The 26993-nt window shown below is 37.3% G+C and overlaps 1 protein-coding gene across 1 annotated transcript in view; it reads left to right on the top strand.

The window, feature by feature from the left end:
- Positions 1-26993, top strand: part of LOC133842411 (methylcytosine dioxygenase TET) — a 145142-nt gene that overhangs the window by 9139 nt on the left and 109010 nt on the right. Inside the window, 3 exon segments of the mRNA XM_062275481.1 lie at positions 3135-6215; positions 6420-6560; positions 14032-14049. Of these exon segments, the coding sequence (XP_062131465.1) occupies positions 4362-6215; positions 6420-6560; positions 14032-14049 (2013 nt within the window). The 5' untranslated portion in view covers positions 3135-4361.

The raw sequence follows: 26993 nt of genomic DNA, 5'->3' as shown, positions 1-26993 counted from the left end.
ATTGAAGCTCGCAAAGTTGAGCCAACAAAAAATTTGACAGGCATTTGAAAGGTTGCCTTCGAAATTCTCCACTTGAAGCTAGCTTATCAGCTGCCAGATAAGATATAGAAATTTGATTACACAGCAGAGCAGCAGCTGCTGAAGTTATATCACAGAGCGGAAATAAGCAGACGAAGACGCTTCAAGACACAAAAGTTTTGTTGCTTGAGCATTTCCGATTTGAATAAAGCGCAATAAAAATGAAAATAAAAATAAGAAAAGAGCTTCGTTGACCGTTGCCTTGATTTATCATCGCGAGTGCAAAAAGGAAGCGCTAATTGTGCACATGTTGCAACTGCAACTGCAACTGCCACACACACACACACACACACTTGCAAGTTGGCCTAATTTTGAAATCGGGATCTTTATCGTAGCAGGCGCAATACTCGTAACTCGTAAGTCGCAACTCGCAGCGCGTCGCGTAACTTGCCACATGCAACTGGGCAACAGTTGCCAGCCTTCCGCCTTCTGCCTTTTCGCCCCCCTCTTCTGAACAATGTAAATATATGTGAGCAGGATGGCAACGCGAAACGAAACGAAACGAAGTCGCATAAAACGGAAAGTGCAGCAAATTGTGGCAGCTGCAACATCACCACTTTTTTCTGCCTTCTTCTTTTGTGCTGTTTCGCTTTTTCTGCGCACATTCGCCGATCTTAACGCTCCTCTGTGGCAGGTTCTCACTCTCCGATCTTCCTTCCTCTGCCGTTGGCCTTTTACCGTTTCATTTGCTGCACTGGACACTGGTCATTGGTTGCACTGTCGCTGCTTGCAACAGCCGCTGTTGATTCTGCTGTCTGCTATCTGACGTCTGACGTCGACTAATGTCCGCGCGATGCTCGAAAAGAAATTCAAATTGCAATTGCAACACGCAAATTGTAAACGACAACATAATCAGTCTTTAATTGTCAAACTGCAACACATTGTTGCAAGTGGCAAGACATTAAACAACGGCTGCTTCTGAAAGCCAACAACACAATAGCGATAAAGTCCGCAAAGTTTATGGGCAGGATGAATGACTTAAAGAACTCGTATCTGATGGATGTATCTTTACAAATTCAAACTTAACAAATTGGGAGAAATTTCTATTGAAAAAGTAAACATTTCTTTTAACATAGTGCGCAACACTTTTAATGGCGCTTATTGCCTTTAAAAAAGGTTTGAAATATAATGGCAAACATTTGAAATGAGTTTGTACTTGCTCTATATGATAGTAATAGTATATTTGTTACATTTATTAAGTATATTAATTTAATATACTTCACTTAAGAATTATATCGCATTTCAGTAAAAGCAACACAGTGCAGTATTATCCAAATTAATATACTAAAATAATTACAAAAATATACCGAATGACAATTTTGGTATATCAATATACTATTACATTCAAAATATGTCATAGAATGAATGTCATATTCTTAACATATGTCAAAATAATATACTACAAAGATACAAGAATATACCAAATTCTATTTATGGTATATCGATATACTAATTTACTCAAAATATACCGAATTTATATAATAATATGGAAAAATATACCAAAGGTTCTTTTTGGTAGATTAATATACTATTACACTTAAAATATACCATATAGGGAGTGTCAGATTGTCAACCAAAGCAACTAAGTGAGGTCAGGCATCTGTTTTTCCATATAAAATGTTTTCTTAAATAACAAACACAATGTTAATGCGATCACAATAAAATTTGTAGGAATCATGAAGACTAACAATAATTCTATGTATATATCGTATAAAAAAATATTTTTAATTTATCTACAAATTTAAAAATGCTTTATTGTTATTTCTATTCCATCAATAAATGAACAAAATTTCGTGTCTTTCACAAACCCCCATTAAATGTGATATGAATGCAATTTTAATTTCAATTCCTACAAATAATGAGCAAAATGTTGTGTCCTTTGTAAACCCCTTTTAAATTAGAAATTTATGTAATTCTAATTTCTATTCCTACAATTAATGTATGTACTTGTATTAGAGAAATGTTGTGTATCGTCTGCTTTGGGTATTTCCCCAAACAAAATCTTGTTTACATTCAGCCAAAAGTGGATGCTACTTCTTGGCTTTGGCCAAGGGCAATTTTAGCCACTTCAACACCTCAACAAGCCAAAAAACTTTGCTATAAAGTATGAACACACATACATACACAGAAGTACACACATACATAAGCAAAGAGACTCATACACGAAGCCGGCCCATTGAACTTTGTGAAGCGCAACGAAATGTTGGCAGGTTGAAAGTGGATAACAAAAAAAAAGAAACACAAAATAAAAAAAACGGCAAAAGGCAACGGCAAAGGACGCGCAAAAAAATGTACACCTGTGCCGTTTTTTTATGAGAATAAAATACAAAATACAAAAGAGACAAGCTACAGAGAACAACAACAACAACAAAAATAAAACGAGGAAGAATGAAAGAAAAAATATAATGCGAGTAACTGCGAAAAAAATGGCGAAAAAAGCAAGAAAATGACAACAGCGACAGCAACTGAAAAACGCAGCAACTGTGAGTGTGTGTGAGAGTGTGTGTGTGTGAGAATGTGTATAAGTGTGTGTGAGAATGTGTATAAGTGTGTGTGGCTGCTCTTACAAAGCTAAAGCATAACTTACAAGCAACAGCAGCAACGACAACGGCAATAAAAAGTCAGAAGTGAGTGTCCTTTACATTTTGTTGTTGTTGCTGCTGCTGTTTTTGTTGTTGTTGTTGTTGTTGTTGCTGCTGCGATGCTTCCTGCCACAGCGCGGACTTGGACTTGGGCAACGCCGCTCATTATATAGTCAAAGACCATAATTATGTGTTGAAGTTTGTAGATGTTTTAAGTGAGTAAGAGCCAAAGCAGCAACCAGCAACAGAATAACGATAATGGTTGCAAAAAAAGTACAGAAAAAAATACAAAAAAACAGGCAAATAAAGTTCCTTGTAAAGTCATTTAGGAGACTTGGAGAACACAGTTGAAACTCCTCAAGGAATCGTTTACTAATCGTTAGCTTCAATTGTTTGACAGCTTTTATCTCTCTAAGCAAACAGCTTTAACAATCCATATTCTAATCATAAATTTTCTATTCTTTCTCTTTGCAGCTTTTGAACCAAAGGATTTGAGGAAACCAACAACAACAACAACAAGAAAAACAACTTTGGCAAAACACAAAATTACTTTTTTGGCCAATGAAAATCAAAAATTGACACTCGAAAGTCAAAGCAAAAGTCAAAAGCAAAATGCAAGCAATGCATTAAACGAAAGCAAAACTAATTATTAATGCTAATTTTAATAACTTATAAAACACACACACAAAATAATGTTTAATTAATTTGTAAGCAACCAACAAACAAACAAACGGAAGACAAAGATTTTTAAGCTTAAGGCCTAACAAAATAATTAAGTAATTTTATTCAAACTCATTTTCAAGAAACAAAAGCTGCAAACTATTTTTTATATATATTAAAATATTAACAAACAAACAAAACAAACAAAACAAATCAAATTAAAACGCAAAAACCAGAGTACAAAATTCATAAGCATCAATTTACAACAACAACAACAAATAATAATAATAATCGATAAATATCAAACAAGCTAAATAATCAATACAAAAATATTATATATAAATATATAAACAAGTAAACAACGCATACAACAACAAATACAAATTTACAAATTACAAATTTACAAATTTTTCTAACAAGAAGTCGAAGTCTGAGACACAGCCACAGCACAACAACAAATAAAAAACATAAATAAAAAACAGCAAAAATATTAAATAATAAATTTAAAATATATAAAATTATTACATAGCTGCCGTTTACAAAAGAGCAAATAACAAAAAAAAGCATCTTCAACCACGAATAAAGTACAAACAACAAATTTTGAATTTTCTAACTTACAAATTTTTAACAACAAACAAAAAAAGAATTAAATCGTAGCACTTTTACAAATATTTAACGAATATTAATGCTTAAGCAATACAAATTACAAATTACAAATTACAAATATATAAATACAATTTTATAAATAAGAAGCACAAACGAAACCAGTGAGTTCAAAATATCAAATACAAATTTAAAAAAAGTTACAAACAATTAAAAAATCATAATCAATAAAAAAATCGAAGATAAACTACCTCAAGAGCAGTGAGCGAGTGTACAAAAAAAAGAAAAAAGAAAAACAGTTAAAGAACTATACAAAGTTAAAGGAACCCCCCTTCTCCTTAACTCCTCCCCCCTTTGAAGACTTCCCCTCTCCAACCCAAAAAGCGAGCAGCGCAGCAGGCCAAAGAGCTGCGCAGCCATGCAAGTGTTCGGACTTAAATGGCGTCTTCAATAATCGCACAGAGCAGCACCGGCGGTCCCGTCGATCCCACAGCAGCAGCAACCAGCAGCAGCAGCAGCAACCTGTTGCCAGCAATCTCAGCAACTGTTGCCTCCGCAGCTGCCGATCTGCATAATACGCATCTCAATCAGCTGAGCAGCTTGAGTCAACATTATACGACGCCGTATCATCATCATCATCATCCGCATCATCATCACCAACAGCACTACCAACAGCAGCAGCAGCAACATCTGCAACAGCAACAACACTATCAGCAGCAAACTCCTTTGGCGGAGCAGCAGCAACAACATTGGGATTACTATGCACGCCAGCAACCAGCGGCAGCAACCACCACTAATGGCAATGCCAGCAACCATGTTGCAACTCCTTTGGGCAGCAGCAGCAGCAACACTGCAAATGGCAATGCGGCCAGCCTCAGCAATGGCCACAGTCATGCTCACAGCAACAGCCACAGCTTGGCTCACAGCCAACAACAACAACAACAACAACATGATGGACATGCCGTTGCTGCTGCCACCGCCGCCGCCACAGCAGCAGCAGCAGTAAGCACCAGCAACAGCAACAACAATACGAACAACACTAGCAACAACAACAACTCGAATCCAAACTCGAATTCGAATTCCAATTCCAACGGCAGCTACACGCGTCCCTGGGAAATGGAGTCCAAGGATCAGCAGCCACAAACTGCACAGCAGCAACAACAGCAACAGCAGCAACAACAGCAGCCGAAGAGCGGCTTCGAACCCTTCTCGAAGTTGCCCTCATTCCAGAGTCAATTCCACGGCTACAACGAGCAACTGTTGCCCGATGGCACACCGATGCCGTTGCCCACAGCAGCCGCTGCTCAAGCAGCAGCAGCGGCAGCAGCAGCCGCTGCACAAGCAGCCAACACAGGAGCAACATCGCTGCAGACGGTGGCAATGTCTCCAGCGAGCATCTCGGTGAGTTCGCCTGGAATGATGAGCGTGGGATCGCCGCTCACTCAACTTCCAGGGATGCAGACGAGCATCACGCCCCCCTCGGGCAGTTTCACGCCTTTGGGCGCGCCTCCACCGCCACCGAATGCGTTTCATCACATGCACTCGCATCATCGCGGCGCTGCAGCCGCTGGTTATCCTTTGATGCCGGCTGCAGCAGCAGCCACAGCAGCATTTGGGGATCTTCAGTTGTATCAGCCATTGACGCCAGGCTTTGCTCCGCTGGTGAAGAAGGAGACAGCAGCTGGAGGGGATTACGATATGCTAACGGGCAGCATGCTGCTCAAGAAGGAGGACTTTGATCTCAGCAACAATGGCAACAATACGTTGCAACAGCAGCAACAGCAACAGCATCACCAGCAACAGCATCATCAACAGCAGCAACATTTGCAACAGCAACAGCTGCATCAGCAACATGGCCTCGGACTGGGCGTGGCTGTGGGCATGCATACGCCCAGTTCGTATGACGGCAACAACAGCAACAGCTTTCCGCATGCGGCCAGCAGCAGCGGCAGCCACACGCCGCATACAACACAACCGCACACGCCAACGCCGAGCACAACATCAACAACCACAGCGGCGGCAGCAACCACAACGCCCCTCAAGGTGGAGAAGTTGCTGCAGTCGCCCATTGCAAGGCTGGACGCCAGGAAAAAGGAAAGACGGAAACAGCGGCCGAATTCATTGGAATCGAGTGCTGAGAGCGAGGCAAGCGGCATGGATGTGGATCCCAGTGGCGGGAATCCGGGGCAAGTGGATGCCGTATCGAGTACGGCGAACTTTAAGAGTCCGTTGAGTGCTCTGGGCATGGGCGATAGCAACGATGCAACGAATGCGAATGGATGCGATAAGCAGGTAAGTTTTGCATTCAGCATTTGAATCGCTGCTCAGCTGCAACGCTGCAAATAATAGGAACACCCGACCATAACCTACCCACAACAACAACACCTTGACTACCATGAACTATTATCCAATCACAATCATCAACACAATCACAACTCCAATCACAACACCAACACCAACTCCTTCTCTTCTGCTTGTTCCGCCTCTGTATTGCAGTCGAAGAAGAAGAGGAAACGCTGCGGCGAATGCGTCGGATGCCAACGCAAGGATAACTGCGGCGAATGCGCTCCATGCCGCAACGACAAGAGTCATCAGATCTGCAAGCAACGTCGCTGCGAGAAGCTCACCGAGAAGAAGGTAAGTCCACCAACAACAAGTTGACAGCCATTCAAGCATGCTCTGCTATACGAGTATGGTCAAGCCATTCAGCCAATCGAACCGTTCAACAGTTGAACAGTTGAACAGTTGTGCAGCTTGTGCTTTTGGCCATTCAGCTTTTTACTTTTTTACTTTTTTTTGCGAGGCAATTCCCAGGCTCTGAGACAGGCTTCTTCCGACCATATTTCCATTCATTCAACAAAAAGTTACTCAATGAAATCTGCTGCGTTCCGTCGCAGCAACGACAACGGCAACAGCAACAGCATAAACAACGGTGCTGTCGGCAATGCACAGTGGGGCAACATTCACAAAGAGGAAAAATTCTGATTTAAGATTTGAATGAAAAAATCTTGATTTATGATTTTTTAATTATTTCTCGATTAAAGATTTTTTCGATCTTAAAAAGAATAATTTTGAAATAAGATTTTTATATGAAAACTATAGATTTCAAATGTGATGAGAAAAATATAACTAACATTACTATTAATGAAAATGTCAATCATAAAGTGTAGACATCATAACATTTTGCTAACTAAAAAACAGGTTAAAAGTAAAGATAATAACGTTACAATACTTTTTTGCCTTATAAAAATATAAACACATATAATATTCAAATGAAAATACGTCAAACAATATAATAACGATTCATGTTGTAATTGTAGCGACAATGTTACATACAGGAATTATTGGTTCTGAAAAGATTAAGAATTAAATGTCAGGAAAATTGTATTAATCATATAAAAAACAGAAAAGTGAAGACAAAAAACATAAAATACTATTGGCAAGTTTTTTAAACTACTCAATGGTAACATAAACTTAAATGATTTTCAATTATTTATAAAACCTTTGAATGAAAAAGAAATGTAGGAGCGTCAACTTAATATAATATAAAAATAGAATCTTAACAAATTTTATATATTTATTTAAAGTTCTGTAATACTCATAATATGTATCAGGTGAACCATTCAGTATACGAAAAAATTCTAAATCAAGGTTTGCAATCCACTTTTTAAAATAGAATAAAACATTCTTTTAATCAAAATTTGTCTCTTAAAATAAAATGTTTTAGTCTTAAAATGCAAATTTGGCATATAAATCTTGAGTTATGATGTTTTCAAACTAAAATCTTATTTCAAGATTGTTTTTTTAAGATCGACAAAATCTTAATTCGATATTGGCAATCTACTTTCCAATCTAGATTTTTTTTCTCTCTATGTATCTTCATGAAATTTCCTATTAAGTGATAATATATCGAGTATATATCATCTATTCAGTAAATTCCCGAAAATATCCTAGCAAGTGATTTTATGCCACTTAAAAATTCATAATAGAAAAATCGGCTGTTAACTCTATTCAGTAATAAGGTAACTTTGTTACAGAACTGATGTAGTTAAATGTATAGACCAGTATTTTTATATCCTAAAATTCTGGCGAAATTAGCATTCACCTTAGTCTGCATTGTGTTCAAAGGCAGCTGTGATTTAGGTATTGTTCACTCACTTGCTTCACGCTGTGCTCCAGAGTTCAGAGTTGTGCGCAGCTGTGTGAGGACACTGTGCCAGGGCCAATGCCATAGCCAAAGCAATGGCAATAGCCGGTGTAAACTGGTTTTCTCCGCTGTTGTTGTTGTTGTGCACTGTTTTGCTGTTCGCTTGTGTTTTTGCAGCTCGCGGCGGCCACGCACAAAAGTTCGCGCGGTCTTTCGCTCCAGCGGTCAGTCACTCAAGATTTATGTCAGCACAACAGATGTTTCGCAGTCCGGAGTCCGCAGTCAGTGCAAATTAATGCGCCCAGCCACACGCCCGCTCTCCTTTGCACGCTTGCTGTCCCGCTCTCTCTCACTCTCGCTCCTTCGCTCTTTCGTTCGTTCTCTTTGTCCGGCTTGCAATTGCCTTTGCATTGGCCTCAGTTGCAGCCTGCGTTTAACTAGTAACCTACAAGCACTTCTCTCTATGTGTGTGTGTTTAAGTACTTGCGTACGTGCACTTGAGTGTGTGAGTGTGTGTGTCAGTGTGTGTGTAGCATTCGCGTATCCTTAAACTCAGTGCTCTGTACTCTATACTCTGTGCTCAGCTTCCCAGGCGACTGCAGATGAGTTGCGTTCATTTTCCCATTCAGTTTGCATTGCGTTTCGAAATCACTTAAGAGCCTAGCCGCAGGCAGCAAGCATATCCTTTGAGGAAATCAGGTTACACACTCACACACTCTGCATCTGCATGTCGCCCAAGTGGAGTCCATTTGTGTGTGGATCTCAAGTGGTTGTGGTTATATGATGATGAGCAAGAGGATGTTGATGATGATGTTGATGTCTTCATCCCAAGACAAGTTCATTGGCCGGGCTGACTGCAGGACACAGTAGCGAAGGACTCGCTAAGAACCTGAAAAATGCTAATCTTAAACACACAATGTAGAGCGAAATCAAATGTCACTATGCTTGTCTCGCTCTAGCACTTCTAACAATCGTATGTTGCGATCGCAAAGCCAAATTAAGGTCATGTCCACAAAAATGAAGCGCTTCCATTTGGACGCGTTTGCTGAGCTCTTTGCAAACAAGCAAGCAAGAATAACAGCAACAAGAATAACAACAACAACAACAACAGCAGCAGCAATATGCCGTATGAAATAAAACAACAATAAAAACGATAATAACGAAAACGAGGCACAGCAACAGCAGCAGCAGCAACAACAACAAAAGAAAAGCAAACGTCGTTCGCAGTCGTTGCCGCCGCCTGCAGGAGCAGATGTTCACAACTTACAAACACACGTACATACATACAGAGAGACAGACAGACAGAAAGAGAGACAGCGAGACAGACATAAATAAATAAGCGACTGCGCAACGTTTTGTCTCGCTGCTGCGATCAACGCCAGCAGCAAACAGGAAACCGAAAACAGAAACGAAAACGAGCCTCGCCTCTGCGAGTGTGTGCGCGTGCAAGCGAGAGCGAGAGCGAGATAGCGTGCTAGATAGTTAGGAGAGAGCAGACAGCGCGCGCGACTGCTCACACAATTAAGCAGGAGGTTGACAGCGCAGCGACGTCGACGTCGAACGTCACAAAAGGTTGTCAAACAAGAAAATGGCACGCAAAAGCGACGATCGACACGAAAGAAGAGAGCAGAGAGTGCGCTGTCCACTATCTCAGCTGCTGTCGCTGTTGCCGTCGCTGCTTTCAAACATAGATAAAGTTGTAAATTTTGCAGTCGCTGCGCCTTCAGTTGACATGTCAATACTCTACACACACACACACACACACTCGCAAACTCTCTTCCTCTTCCTTACGCGCTTCCCATGCAATTGGCGCTTTATTTTATATCTTCCTCTGCTTCATCATCATCATCAACATCAACATCAGCGGCAGAATTATGATTATTATCATTAAAATATATTGTTCTCGTTGTTGTTGCCGCGTTTGTTGTATCCCCGCTAACAATGTCCATGTCTTTCACACTGTGCTACACAAGTTTAATTATTTATTGGCACAATTAAGCTCAGATCACTCGATGCAAGTGCACTCGGTCAGTCGCCTGCTTTGCAACTGGTTCTATTTATAAAACATTTATCATAATAAGCTGAAATATCTGGAACATACTAGGAAGGGTCTTAGTCTTTAATGTTTAGATTGGAAATATTTTCGAAAAATAACTAACTAACTAACATTACTAAATTTATTAAAAAGAGTAGATCACACTCATAAAATATCATTATTTGAGAGCTTGTAGATATTCTGAGTCCACAACTTTACTTTAAAGGATTTCTTGATAAAAGAATAAATATTATTATAATAGGTATAATTTTAATAGGTATCATTCAAAAGAACTTCATTATTTTATATTTTTAACTAAGTTAATACAAACTTTTTTGGTTATATACTCTAAAGAATTTCAAGAGTTAGATTTTAATGGATAAGAGAATATTTTATCATCAAGAGATTATTATTATTTTAAATATTCTCTATTGTGATATATTTTTTTGGAAATATTTAAAATATTCATATGTATTATACAATTTTTTAACAACTTGAAGAATAGGATAGGGAAAATGTAAAACTTAATTAAAACTCCGTTTTGTTTATTGGTTTATTTTAAACAATCTAAATATAAGATTGTTGGATCTTGATTTAAAATTTGCGATCAATTTTAGGATGTTACCATTCTTGAAACAAGATTATAATCTTGAATTTTAAGATGAGGCAATCTAGATTTTCTGTTGATTTTCGATTTTCATTTAAGAATAAACCTTATTGGTTCAATTTAGAAATACAATCAAAATTCATTCAAGGTTTCATTCTTGATCTAAGTAAGTTTTTTCTTCTCTGTAGAAATTGTTGTTTCACAGTGTTGAGATCTATTATACGAGTATGTTTTCTTTTCCTCCAACAATAACAAAGCTTCTCCTCTTTATTTCTTTTTCTTTTTTGTCGCGGAAGTTCTCTCCGCTTGGACAATAATTTCGCCATATGTATTTTGACTGTGGCTGATCGATCGAGTGTTTCGATTCAGTTAGCTGGGTTTCTTGCCCCGAATTGTGAATCGAATGCGGATCAATGCACTTTTTTGACTTATTTCTGTGGTATTTCTGCAGCACTCGAGTAATTTAATACGCGTTCAGTTTCGTTTTTTTTCGTTTTGTTCCTCTCTCATTTTATACTTTATTCAGCTTAAGTTCGGAGTTGAGTTTGAGTTTCAATTTCGTGTTGGTTTCATTTGAATTCGTTTCGGTTTACTTTTGGGCTCCTTTGGACAGCTGCCCAGCTGGTCACACTTCCAGGGCGAGCGCGTTTTTTATTCTTTTGCTTTGCACAAATCAGGCCGAAAAAATAAAAAATAAAATGCCTCGAGCACAAGTCATTAACTTGGCTATTTGAATTGCGAGCGCGCGTCCTTCGCGTCCTTCGCCTCCTTGTCTAAGGACTTTTCGCTTCCTGTTCGGCCTTAAATATGCAGTTTTCTTCGGAATTTTCTCATTAAAAGCGTTTTCTTTTTCGTTTTTTTTTCGTTTTTTCGTGTGTCTCATTCCTTTGCTCAAATAAGGCAAATCAACAACGACAACGTGAAGAGCAAATATTAAAAGGCGTCTGGTCTAAAGAAAGTGGCCAAAAGCGTCTGTCTTTCGGTCTTTCGGTCTTTCTGTCTGTCCGAGAACCTTTCGGGTCTTCGCTGGTTTGAGTGATTGACTTCATTCTTGTAGATGAGTGTATCTGTGGGTGGTTGGTTGGAATGGTTTTGTATTGTAATCGTCGAAAGCTTTGCTGTTTCCTTTTGCCGTCTTCTTTCAATTTCACTTTTGTGGCCGCAGGACTCCAGCAATGCGGCAACTTCATCAAACTAAATGCACTCACATAACGTAGAGAGTAACCCTAAGCAGTGAGTAGAACTTAAAGGTTTCACTTCATGCATACGAAATGCGGAAAGTACGAGTATCTTGCCTCACATGCAACAACAATGCCAATGCTTGCAACCGGAGAGCTGCGAGTGCATTGCTCCTACTTGAGCACACACACACACACACTACGTTCGTGACATACTCCGAGCTTCGGCTTCGTCCTGGCATATATCCAGGATAACAGAGAAAGAGAGAGAGAGAGAGAGCGAAGGGTTGTGGCACTCACACACACTTGATACCTTGAGCAAATGTTGCCTGATGATGAGCTTCAACTTCATTATGTTGCATGCAATCTGATACGATGCCATGTCCGTGGTCTTGCTTCTCGTATCCAGTTGCAGCACCAGCAACTCTCTCTCTCTTTCTGTCTCTTTTCCATCTCCCATCTCTCTCTCTCTTTCTAGCTAACAAGTTGAATTTTCTATTTGGCAGTTTTTTCACTTTTCAGTTTTCAGTTGAGCACAAAATTTCTGCAGCTATAATTGGCGCTTATGACCAGGTGCCTTGCGCCTTGCGTAGCCACAATCATTCAATTTGTAGCTAGACTACGCACAGCTGCACACACAGATACACACATACACATATGCAACTGAGAGTTCATTGCACCAAACAAATGGAAAAGACAAAACTCTGACAGTCCAGTTGCAAGCAAGGCTCTTTGCTTTTTCCTTTGCCTTTGCCACAAATCCGATTGAAATTTTTGTTTTATTTCCTTTTTGCCTTTGCTCCAAATGCATATTCATCTGTCACACACACACTAGCACACACACACACACTCACACACACACACAATTCGAGACAAACATCTGCATTTGTTTCTCTGGCTGCCTGCACATCTGCTCATATTGTTCCTTTTCATTTTTCCTGTTTTCTTTTCGCCTCCGACTGAGCCTCAGCCTGAGCCTGAGCCTGAGTCGTTGTCTGTATCCTGCAACAGGATTTAAGCCCAAAACGTGCCACACACACACATGCACTCACTTAGATATTCACATTTTATGCACGCACTCATTTAAGTACTCGTAAATCTATCCACACATAAATACAAAAATACCTATTTTGATAGACACAACTATTTTCTCTCTACCAACTGAGCTGTGCATTTGTGTGTGTGTATTGAGTGTGTGTGTGTGTGTTTGGGGAATGCAACTTTTAAGCGGCTTATGCAGAGCACATAATCCCAGTCTCTCTCTTTCACTTCCCCGCTTTAGTCTCCTCTTTACTCTCCACATAATTCCCCATTTTTATTCAAAAACTAAAACGCATATTTAAAATCATAAATTGCCATTTTTGGACTATTTTCGTATATTTTTTTTGTGGTTTACTATACCCTAACTCAAATAGAAGTAGAGTATTTAAAACAACTTTCTATATTTTTCTACAATTTCAGTTGAATGTCAAAATATGCTGCTTGCCATTTGGAAATTCTATTCAACTTTTTATATATTTTATATACTTTGAACGTTTAAAAGAATTTCCAAATTTAAATAATGTTTTATATTTTTGAAATTTTCAAGAATTTTCAAATTTCAAATATGTAATATTTATTTAGGAACTTTAGAAGAATTTCCAAATTTAAATAATGTTTTATACTTTTAAAGTTTTAAGGAATTTTCAAATTTATAATATATTTATTTAGGAACTTTAAAACAAATTCCCACATTAAAAGCGGCAGATTTTGATATTCAATTTAAATGACTTCACTTCTTTGAATTCAACTTCAAAAAGTAATTTTCATTTTAACAGAAATGTAATCTAAAAAGTCACTTAGGGTATCTTGTAGTCGCCCACTCGCTGCCCACATGCATTTTATTTATATTTTTGCCATTTTAATGGACTCAATGCAGCAGTTATCGCAAAATTGGGCTCAAAAATGTTTTGCCAATTAGAGTGTTTTATATTTGAATGCCCGAATGTGTAATATATAATAATAATAATATACATATATATATGTGCGATTGCAATTTATGAATTCTCAACTGACATTCGCTCATTCATTTGTATTTACAATTTACTTTGCATTTGTTTTAATTTAAATTCATTTCATTCTTTTTTCTATTTTATTTGCAGGAACCCAAAGCCAAACCCGTACGTATACACATCACATTTTTACATAAACACATATTTGTATTTACCTTTTTTTATATAGTTTATGGCAATTTGTTTAACAAATTTTTGTTCTCACATAAGTTGCAATTCTTAGAAAAAGTAATAACTTAATTTGAGTCATCAAACAACTGTTTGGAGTTTGATATCTTATCGCATCGATTTATGAAATTATGATTATATTTTAGCTTGAAGAGTCAACTCAACTGTTTCGATTCTATGTCGCTTAAGTTGACCTTGAAACAGTTGCGAATTTTGTCGCTGTCTGAAGTGAAGACCCTTTGGCTAGTTTATGCAAATAACAAAAGAAGAGTTGCTCTTCTCTTTTCTTCTTTTTTTGTTGTCCATTGTTTTTTGAACAACTGTATCTATGTATCTTTTGAGTGTGTGTGTGGCAGTTTCTTGTTTCGCTCTCTTTTACCAGCAGATTTTTCATCTTTTTTTTGTATCTGGCGCATAAATTAAATAATAAAACCCATGTGTGCGAGTGTGAGTGCAATTCTATGCTTCGTTGTTGTGTTGTGTGTTGTCTGTGCAATTGAATGCTTTTGAATTGTTGCATGAAAATGATTTGCTGCTGTTCGCCGCGACGGCTGCTTAACGTGGATGATGCTGCTCGTTGATGGGTTGCTGCTTCGGTTGCTTCGGTTGCTGTTGCTGCTGTTGCTGTTGTTGCTGGTGGTTGTTGTTGATGACAATCATTCATTCCGCTAGTCGAAACTATACACACACACACATCCACTCGGGTACATAAATCTGCGCTGATTATAATGCGTTGTTAAATTTTAATAAATAAATTTTCACATCCTTGTTAAGCTTGGCACATTCAATGCGACAGACGACGAGACAAACAAACAAACAAATGTGAATTGTGTTTTATATAAAACGTTGCATGTACAAACTCTGCATTGATTAAAAGTCTAAAATGCAGCGCGAAATGTAAATGAATGTTACATAATTACACGACGAAAGCGTCGTACTACGCGTATACTTAATATGCAAGGCTAAAGCACAGTTATCAAAAGACGCCACGAGTGCGTGGCCTTGCCAAGTAGTTAAAGGACAAAACTACCGCATTGTCTCACACACAAACACACACACACTCGCACGCACACTAACGAGCTGAAAATGCGACAGTGCATTTTTCAGTTGCCGTGGAAAAAAATTCAAGTAAGAAAGCTAAGAAAGTGTGCTCGACTTAGAAATACCCGCTATCCATTTTTAATGAAAGCAAAACGGAGTGGTATTTATTTGAAAATATAATATACCGAATTAATATACCGCTAAAATACTAAAAATATATCAAAGGCTAAATTCGGTATATTGAAATTACATTCGAAATATACCATAGAAAACGAAATATTCCATAGAAGGCAATATATACCATATACCAAATGAATGTACCACAAAAATACTTAAAATATACCAAAGGCTATATTTCGTATATTGTTATAGTTCTGCATTCAAAATATATCATAGTATATGCCAACTTAGTATACTGTAGAAATACCAAAAATATACCGAAGACTACATTTGGTATATTAATACAGAACTACATTAAAAATATATCATAGTATATACCATATTAGTATACCGCAGAAATACCAAAAATATACCGACGGCTACATTTGGTATATTAATAGAGAACTACATTCAAAATATATCATAGTATATACCAAATTAATGTACCACAAAATTACTAAAATATACCATAGCCTATATTTGGTTTATTGACATAGAACTACATTCAAGATAGTATATACCATATTAGTATACCGCAATATCCCATATTCTAAATTAATATACCAGAAAAATACTGAAAATATACCGAATGCTATATCATCTCAGCTGTTGACGCTGATCAAGAATACAAATACTTTGAAGGGTCTGAGACGCCTCCTTCTGCCTATAATACCCTTCTACCCAATGAGTAGCGGGTATAAAATGCGAAGGAGAAACTTGCAGTGCAAATGATTTTCGCGTTTGCTCATTTTAATGAGACAAACTGCGAAGAAAGCTAAAAAGATACCGAAATTAAAGAGGGGAGAAATGTGACGTTAATGATGGACAGGCGAAGCGAATGAAAGAGATAGAAAGATGGAAAGAGGGAGAAGGAAGAGCGGCAAATGAGGTTAACAAGCAGCAGCTGGCAGTAAATAGATATGCAATTAAGCATTCTTGTTATTGTTTATTAATAAACAACAACAAAGCTAAATAAAAAGCAAAAAAAAAAACGCAAGACTTTGCCCGCTAATTGCCACAGCAACAGCGATAGAGACAGCAATACAGTGAGAGAGAGAGAGCGAAGAAGCAGCGAAAATGCTTTTCATGCGTTGCATTTCAAGGATACAGGATACACACACACCAACACACACACACTTGCACACTCATACTTACATGTATTAGCACATTTAACCCTTTTTTATGTTGCTCTGCATTTCTATTTTTGAAGTGCATTTCGCCCTTTTTTTCACTGCCCGTTGGCTCAATTTAAATACCAACGATGCATGGCCCAAACTGCGAAGGGCAAACAGGGAAAATACCCTGTTGACAAATACTGCAAAGAGTTGTTACACTTCATAAAGAGAGCTTAAAAATTCTTGGCAATTAGTCGTTGACTTCTCGCTCGATTCTTTTAATTAAAATGTTCAAATTTCTCAATGAACAAATTTCCACGAATTTCAATTTCTGCGAATTTTTCAGCAAATAATATTTTGTGTTTAATCTGCTCATGCAAGCATAAATAATTAAAAACTTAATTCAGTGCAATTAAAATCTTCACAGAATTGGTACTGGAATATTTGTTGTTTCAAATTGAACAAAGATTGTTAGAGTTACTATAGAAATTAAAGTAAAGAATATAAAATATATTTGTGACACAATTTAGAATATTCAATGAACGATACCTAAAAAAAGATCCTCTAAATGATTTTCAACATTCAATTAGAGCGAGCTTTTAAAATCAGAATTATATAAAGAGTTTTATAAATGGCTTATAATATTACATTATTGAGAACTCCCATTTTGTTTTAGAGCAAACTTTTATTATCAGAATTATGGATGGAGTTTTATAAATGACTTGTAATATTATATTATATTATTGAGAGCTCCCATTTTGTACAAAGTGCTGTGCAAATTTCATAATTTCTAAAGATTTTTATAAAATTTGGCAAAACATTTTATTAATGATTTACAATATTATTGCATTTTTTATCAATATAAAATTGCAGTGCCAAATTCTCGAAATTCTTAATATATTTGTAAAGAATTTATAATCATACATTTTAATACCAAAATGAACGTGTTCCATATTGGTCAAGAATTCCGAATATTAATTTCAATTATTTATTTATTTATTAAAGGCATTGACTATAAATTAATTTATAAGCTAGCGTAAATTTACAAGCGCTGGCTGCTTGGCCTTTGGCTAGGAACAAGTTTAACTAAAATTATTGATATTATTTTCAATATTTCATTGCATTCGACAGTTTTATACTACATAGTTGTAAAGAATTCATCAAAAAGTGGACAATAATAACTTAAAGGAAGTTGTGCATATGTTATTGCTGATTAAAACTAAAATTCTTTGCTAGGAATAGAAGAAATAGAATAGAAGTTATAGTTATAGTTATCAATAGAAGTTGATAACAAATCTGACATTGAGTAGCACATTTTACCTTTGCTTAGAGTACAATGCTGAGCACTTCATAGTCGAGCAGAACCCCATTAAATAATTTGTACTTGTTGTCCATTTATGTAGCTGTGTGAGTGTTATGTATGTGCTATGTGTGTGTGTGTGTGTGTATGTGTGTGTAAGGTGCAATTGCAGCGCATTTTTCAGCTTGACCGATTCGTTGAGAGTGCAAGCGAACCCTTTAGTTCAGTTAGCTTCTCCTCGGTCATGTTCTCGTTCTCCTTCTCCTTCTCGTTCTAGTTCTCCGTCTCGTTCTCGTTTCTCGAGCAATGCGACACAAACTGGCAACACTCGCCATCGCCAACCCATCCACAAAAAGTGAAGAATGTAAGCGAGGCGTTTGTCAGTTCCGAGTCAGAGTTTGAGTTAGAGTTTTGTTGCAGTTTACCACGGCATATTAAAAAAGGGTTGTCCATAGGTAAATACGTGCACTCTCATACATTCATGCATAAATGATGACGATGACGTTGATGGGGTTCTCTCTGCTCTGTGTTAGTTTAGAGGGTCAGCAGGTTACAGGTTACGGGTTACAGTTTACCACACATTTTACACACATTGCACTCGCCTCTAATTGTGCAACCAAAAAAAAACACTACGAAAAAACAATTTTCAATTCATGTTGCAAATCCGTTTAAGCCAACTCACCCATATCATCAAAAATTGAACGAGAGATGAGAGAGCAAAGCATCAGAAAAAACAGAAAACAACTTACAATTTCAATTTGAAAAATGAAAAAGGAAAAACTCTGAAAACGAAGTAAAAGTTTGCTCAAAAAGTGCCTATCAAGCAAAAGCAACAACAACGACAACAACTTGGCATATCTTTTGATTGCATTTTGACAACAACAACTGGAATAACAGCAACAATTTTGGCTGTTTGGAAGGGAGACTTTGCTGGCATATTGTTAGCAAAAACAAAGCCGCACTTTCAAATCGATTTTTGATTATTTTATGTTATCATTGCCGTTCGCTACGTTGTTATGTTGTTACCCACATACCCTGTAGTGATTGCTTACGAAGGGTATAAGCAGCTGGCAATGTTTTTGAAATTAACTTTAAAACTTTAGCTTCCATTCTTTACAATTCTTTGTCTACTTTAAGTTATATTATATTGAAAATAATTGACTACCTTTTACAGGGTATGTTTGAGTCATCTTCTCACCCTCTTCAACCACCCCCAAACCGTTGTAAATTCAATTTAATTTTCTTAAATATCATTTGAGACAATTTCGCATGCATTACGAGTACGCGCCGGAGTTTTTCGAATACAATTTTTGTGTGTATTTCCTGCAAGTATATTTTATCATGTTTACTTTCAATAACTTGCGTGGGCTGGGCACAGCTACAAACTGGAGGAGGGGAGGCGGGAGGCGGGGCAGCACTGCCTGACAACAAACAAAACCGAGAGAGACACCAAAAAATATATTGTTGTTTTCCCTATTTATTTTATTTATAGCCGAGCGCCTTTTTTGCATTTCACGGCTTTTGTTTGTCGGCGCAAATTGAAAACATAATTGAAACAATAAATTCGATATGCGCTGCGTATATATTTCACTTCAGTGAGAGATGTGAAAGAGTTACAGAAAAAACGCTTGCAGTAGAGATATAAAAGCAAATTAGCTGCAAGCATTTTTACAAAAGTTTTTTTCTCCCGTCAAACAAAAAATCAATTTAATTTCGTCGAATTTCTTCTTCGACTTGAAGTCGAACTAAAAGTTGTGCCTGCTGTTTCTCTCGATGCTTCTTTTCTTTTTTATTTTTGGGTGCTGGGCAACTGGCAAACAAGTCAAGTCATTTACTAAAGTACGAAAGTCCTGGCGTGCATAAACATCCCTTAACACAGGAGCTGTGTTCTGTGTGGGGGTGGTTACAACTCAGCTTCGAAGAAAGCTGAAAAAACAGGAAAAAATTTAAAAGAAATGTTTTTGAAAAAGGGCAGGAAACAACAACAACAATAACGAGAAGAGCTGCACATAAAATGCGCTAAAAAAATTTCACGTCACGTAGCCAGCCGCTAGTTGTTGCTGCTGTTGTCCAAAATGCTGCAGTGCACGAGCAGCAACAGCAGCACAGAACTTTGCACTTAGCACGCACTCGCACACACACAAGGCACACACACACACACGTCGCACACACACGTGCTATCAAACAATTTAGCGCTCGCTGCATTTACAAGCCCAAAGTTGCAGCATTTTCTGCACTGCAAGTTCTCTAATTGCAAGCGCAACACCCGAAGGACATTGCAGCGCACAGCTGAGGGTAGGCAACGACAACAACAAGAGGAACAACAACAACAGGAATAACAACAACAACACCCAGAGCAACAACAACAGGAACAACAACTTTAACCCCATAGGGGAAAGCACGCACATACGCACAAAGCTGTTGCTGTTGTTGCTGTTGCTGTTGCTGCTGTGTTTCTGCTATGGTTGCTGCTGGCACATCATCAGCTATGCAAACAAATACGCATAAATATGCACACGCACACACTCGGCAATACGCTAAGGCACACTTTTAATGCAAAAACGCAAAATAAAACAGGCAAAAGAAAAAAAACCAGCAGCAGCAGTAGAAAAACTCAACACGAACAGCAACAGCAACAAATAAACGAGAGTCGCATGTGAATTGCTGGCAACATGTGCAAACAAGGCTCGAGACGCCCACAAATACACACACAAACACGCACACACACACACACACATAGAGGAGAGCCACTTCAGTTTGCCACCTGCAACTTGCCCAGTCTTTTAGGCTTTCTTTGAAGATTCGAAGCTGCAGCTTACGCATATTGCGTATACGCACTTTGCTCTCCTCTCTGCTTCCATTTGTCGCCTGCTGCAAGTAGTTGGCTGCAAATATTTGCATGACTGGCACCCTAAAAATCTGCTTTATTCAAGTATATATATATTTACCAAGTGCAGCATATACATACATATAAAAATAGAGCTGTTCCCTCTTTTGCATTTTGCACATTCCCAAAGCGAAAGCATTGCAATTTCTATTTCTTGTGCCCCTTCAGCGCGATTGTCGCCTTTGATAAACTGATGCTGCTGCTGCTGCTGCTGCTTTTGCTTCTCTTGAGCTACTTTGTCGTTGTTAATTATAAAAATTTCCCATTTTAGTTGCTTGGGAGTTTGCAAAACGAAGCAAGTTCTAAGCGACGCTCAAAAGTATGCTACACTTTTTTAGCTGACGCCTTTGCCAAGTTGAAAAGCGCTTTCTATATACACCACAGCGAAGTATATACACTTGCTATATACAATTGTGTATATATATGTATATATATGTAAACATGTTTGTACAAATTGCAAGCAAGCATTTTACGTTGGGTTCACAACAAAAGTTTAAGAAAAAGAAAACTGTGCAAATAAAACTTTTTGCTTTCGTTCGCCGCTGCTGCTGCGTTGGCTTTCTCCTTGCTTTGGCAAAAGTCCTTGCCAAGGGTAAATGCAAAATTTACAAACACACACACACACACATACACTGAGCTGCCGCGTGGCAAGCACAAAATTGAGAAAAGTATGCGTGCTGGCCAAAAGATGTTGCCAGAGCCGCGTCAAAAAATAAAAATGCCAAAGCAACGAGTGCAAATAAAATGGCGAACTGCTTCTGCTGCCAACACCAGGGGCAGCATCACAGCTTTGATTTTACAATGAGAGAGAGGGAAGAAGCCAGAAAGACAGCGAGAGAGAGAGCGAGAGAGCGAGGAGAACGTGGCGCCAAGGAGCAATGCAGCTGGCGGAATGCTTCACTGCACTTGACTATTATTGAAGTTACGCCGGAATCCTTGCACCATCTATCCCTTCCAATCCTCCCTCCTCTCTCTCTTATATAATACTTCCCCCGCTCCTTGCGTTGAATTGAGTTGTTGCCGTTGCCTGTTCAGCGAAACTTTCGCCTTTGGGGGGCTTCCTAGCTAACATCGCTGCTGCTTCTGCTGCTGATGCTGCTGCAACATCTTTTGGCGCTGGCTTCGTGGCATCCTTCTGCATCCTCTTCAGCATGTGCCGCTCACACTTTGCCCGCTTCTTACTCCTCCTCCTCCTTCTACTTCTCTTCATCGTCATCGTCAGCGTCCTTTGCATATTTAAGCGCGCTCGCGACTCACAGCGAGTTGCCTCCGTCTTGCCACTTTTTGCATTTTTTATGTGTTGGTAGGTCATTGTACGTACAAAAGCCACTTTTACTGCACCACCAACAGCAGCAGCAGCAACAGCAGCAGCAACAGCAACTGCAGCTACAGCTGCAGCAACATCAACACCAGCAACAGCAGCAGCAGCAGCAGCAACAATAATAAATATAAATACAGCTGACTGTTGTGCTAGACTCACAGTTACTCTGCAGTTTATTAGAACTTCAGAGTCACTAAAGTTGATAGAGAGACTTTCAATCAAAGTGATGTTATCGCTAGAGAATTCTAATTAATCAACAGTGACTTTAAGCAGCGCTGATTTTTTAATTTTTTAAAAATATTATATTACCAACTTGTCCAAATGTAGAAAATTTAAAGAGATAATATTGATACTCTGATTTTTCTGCTGCAGGCCAATAATTATTTCAATAGGCTTTTTAATAATTACATAAAAGAAAAGCAAAGAAGCTTTAATCGAATTAGTTGCAACCCATTTTCAATAAAAGCAAAACATTTCGGTATTAATTTTAAAATATACCAAATTTATATACTGAAAAAATACTGAAAATATACCTTATGATATATTTGGTAAATTGATATAGTATTATATTAAAAATATTCCATAGAGTACAAAATATACCAAATTAACACATATCAGACATAGTAAAAATATACCATATAATATATTTGGTATATTGATATAGTATCACATACAAAATATACCACACAATGCAGCATATGCAAAATTAAAATACCAAAAAAATATTTAAAAATATACCATTTTAGTATATTCGGTATATTTACTACATTAAAAATATACCATAGAGTGCAAAATATACTAGGGTCGCGGGTACAAAAAGAAATTTATTTATTTTATTTGCTCTAAAGACCAAACTAATCATGATAATAAATTCTTTCGACATAAATATTTGTATATGATTTCAAAAATACGAATCTTAGGTTCAAACCTTTTATTAATAGCTGTATTTTCACTTACTTCAAAATAATTTGAACAGATTTGATATTATTTAAGGCAATAAATGCTTTCTAAACGTAGAAACATCTGTGCGCAATAATGAAAAAAGAGCAAAAATAGTAGAGTATTAAGTTACAATTTGGAAACTGAATTTTCTGTAGAGTGATAGAATATAAGTATTAGATTACTGATGTGCAGCAGATCTCTCAATGATAAGTCTTTTTATGAATAACTACAGTGAAAAATGAACTACTTTATGTGTTATTTACGTGACAAATATAGAAAATATAAAAACACGCATTGCATAATAAGTTGTGACATGTGCTCAACTAAAAAGGACAATTTCGAAATTCCAAGCTGTTTCTCATATTGTGCATATCCTTTATGCTCATCACTCAAAGTGCAGGTTATAAGTATGCTGCAATGGAAGCAACGTCGACTGTGGAGCAAACTTTTTCATGCTGCCAAATTAAACAAATTTTGTTTTTTTTTTTTTGGCTCAAAGCGAGTTGAGTTGAGCTCGGCGTTTTCCTTTCTTTCTCTTCTTTTTTTTTGGTCAACTTCAGCGCATTTTTAATGCACTTTTCGAGTGAGGGGAGAAAGAATGTAGCTGGAGTGAGGAGGTGTGAATAGAAGAAGGGGAAGGGAGAAGAAGGAAACGCGTTTCACTCCATCAAATGCAATTTTGCTGGGCGCTCTCTCTGTCAACTCGAGCGAGTTATTTGCATTCCTTGTTGCCGTTTGTCGATGCCAAAAATGCGAACAAATTTTTTGCTGTTGTTGTTTTGTGCTGTTGCATAATTTGACTTGTTGTTAGCCGAGTTGTTGTTGCTGTTGTAATTGAAATGGCTTTTTAATTTGTGCGCAAGCTTGACAACTGCCAAAATGCATAAATCATTATTTTTGTATATTTTTATCTGCCTTGTTTTTTTGTTGGATATGACGCGACAAATTAAAAATTAATGCCATGTCACTCTGCCGCCTTCTCTTTCTCCTCCTTTCTATCTCTTTCTGCTGTCCAAAATGGCCGCACACAAAAATTGCAGCAATGCTGCAGATTAACCATATACAATAAAAGTGCGGGTATCTCTCATGCTCATATGATGCTGATGCTGATGCGACGGCACATTTTTATCGATTTTCCTCGCAGCTCAGCCAAAATGCAGGCTGAGGCAAACACACACAAACACACATATATATACATATATTCTTTTATATATATAAATGTATTTGCAACCCCAAAAACGCGTCCATGCACAGTTTTATTTTTATTCCATTTGAGTTCTTTCTACATCTATGTTTGCTGCTTCGCTTTGTGTTGTTGTTGCTGTTGCTGTTGCTGCGTGCCACGCACTTTTAGAAAGCACCAGAAACACTGGAAAAACTGAAAAACGCACACCAAGTGCGTATGTATTAGTATGTGTGTGTGTGTGTGGGTTGCGGCAGGCAACAACAAGAAGAAAAGAAGCAGCACTGAAAAAGAAAGATGGAACGGAAAAAAATTCGCAATGAGGGTTGGAAATAAATTGCTTTTAATTTGATTTCAACTCAATTAAATCTACAAAATGGAATTTCAAATTAATGTCTCTGGCTCCTTGGCGCATCCTTTGCAGCCAATGCAGTTTCATTAAACCAGGCATATAACTAATTAGTTGAACAGAGATCTCTCCACTCTCTCTCCCTTTCTCACTCTTGAATGTCCAGCTAAAATTTGCACAGCTGCTGCTGATTGTGGGATTAATGATGCGGCAAAGGTTGTGTCGAGTATTGTCCACTTTCTAAGCACAATAAATATGATTTATTAATTGTGGAATAATAGCACAGAGCTTAGAGAGTGCTAGAAGTTTAATACTTGACCAAATTGTTAAAATCAAGCAAGGCAAATGAAATTGTAAATCAAACAAAGATTAAAACGAAACGAAAATATATAATAGAGAACAGCCTGAAGGCATAAGTTACTCTGTCTATATTATATATAGAATAATTTGCAAGCTTCAGTGCAAGATCAACAAAATATAATAGAGAATATAAATTTGTATTATAAATTCTTTTTTAGTACATTTATTTACATTTTTATACCCGCTACCCATAGGGTAGAAGGGTATTATAACTTTGTGCCGGCAGGAAATGTATGTAACAGGTAGAAGGAGGCATCTCCGACCCTATAAAGTATATATATTCTTGATCACCGTCAACAGCCGAGACGATCTAGCCATGTCCGTCTGTCCGTCTGTGTGTCTGTCCGTCTGTCCGTATGAAACACTGGATCTCAGAGACTATAAGAGATAGAGCTATAATTTTTTTTCGACAGCATTTGTTATGTTTGCACGCAGATCAAGTTTGTTTCAAATTTTTGCCACGCCCACTTCCGCCCCCGCAAATCAAAAAAATCGAATAACAAGCGTAATTGTAAAGCTAGAACTACGAATTTTGGTGTATACAATAATAACTATAGCATTTATAATTGCTGAAAATTTGGTTGCGATCAGATAAAAATTGTAGAAGTTATTAAAGAAATAGTTTTGTATGGGCAAAAACGCTTTCTATGTATGTGTTGTATGTATGCGTATACGTATATACATGCTCGCCTCTATATTTGTATATGTATGCAAGAGGCACTGCGATAGCTCTATTGGTAGAGTGCAAGCTTATTACTGCTGTGGTAGTCGGGGGACTCGGGTTCGAGTCCGCTCGGGGTACAAAATTTTTTTTAATCGTATTTACAACAATTATAAATAAAAATTGTGGATTTTGTTAAAGAAATATTTTGTATGAGCAAAACCGCCTGCTATGTATGTATTGTATGTATGCGTATACGTATATACATGCTCGTCTATATTAGCATCTGTATGCATAAGTTTTCTTAAGCAATGCGATAGCTCAGGTGGTAGAGTACAAGCCGCGCATGTTGTGGTGCCCGGGTTCGAACCCGCTCGAAGTACAAACTTCTTTTTTTTTAACCACCCGGTCGGTGGTGCTCGAGTTCAAATCCCGATCGAGAATACATGCATATTTATTTTTAATATTTTGAGATTATTACCGCAATATATTGCTTTTATGCAAAATGGGTAGCGGGTATTTCACAGTCGAGCACATTCGACTGTAGCTTTCTTACTTGTTAGTACAAACAAACAATTGGCAATTCAATATGTAATTCAAATTTCAATTAAAATGTGTACAATAAATGTGAACTCTTTATTCTTATGTTCCAATTATCATCAACTCTTTTTAGGCTCATAGCTTCAATAAATTTTAAGGAAAGTAATTATTAATTGCAATAAACATTTTTAGAAACATTTCCAAAATGCCACTTAAATACACATCTAAGCAAGTAAATTCCCTCAAAAAATATTCGACTTTATATTTTATAAATATTTCCATAACTTCTAGAATGTCAATTAAATTCATTAACAAAACAAGACTAAGATTTTTAGCATGCATAAATTAGAACATAATATACAGACTTAAGAAGTTGAGGTATTAAATTTGTGTTATAGTTGTTGTCAAGTTGTCAAGTTATAATTCAATTATGTTATAATTCATTTTAGTTTTAATTACAGCAAAAATTTCATTTAAAGTTTTCTTAAATTCTAACTCGCTGCTCATTTCTCATATTTTGTTCTTTAGAGGACAAATATTAATATTTGGATTACAGAGTTCCTTACAGAAACCACAAAATGATAATTCTGAGTATTTTAAATAAAAATTCTTGAGCTGTCTTTATTTAATTCCTTGAATAAATCACGTAATGATAATTAACAGTTTTCTCAAGAAAATCCTTAAGCTGTCTTCGTTAAGTTCCTTAAATAAAACACGTAATGATAATTCATAGTTTCCTACATAAACATAAGCTGTCTTCTTCTTAGTTTTCTAAATAAATATAACTCTTAAGCTCTTTTCCTTAAATACAGCACCAACTAAGCACCACAAATCTCAGCTGCATTTTCACTCTGAGCTCGTTTGCAAATCGAGGCCAGCCAATCAATGTTGCCCCCTTCTCGGTTCCCTCCTCAGTTCAGTTCCCTCCTCAGCTCAGTTTAGCTGCCCCCCATTCAAATTGTGACACAAATGCTGTAGAACAAACAAAATGCTTTTGCTTCGTACCCCTTTTTTCCACACTCATTT

The sequence above is a fragment of the Drosophila sulfurigaster genome, chromosome 3 (genome assembly GCF_023558435.1).
Source record: "Drosophila sulfurigaster albostrigata strain 15112-1811.04 chromosome 3, ASM2355843v2, whole genome shotgun sequence".
NCBI lineage: Eukaryota > Metazoa > Arthropoda > Insecta > Diptera > Drosophilidae > Drosophila > Drosophila sulfurigaster.
The sequence above is the reverse complement of the archived record's forward strand: the minus strand, read 5'-3'. Positions and strand labels throughout refer to the sequence as shown.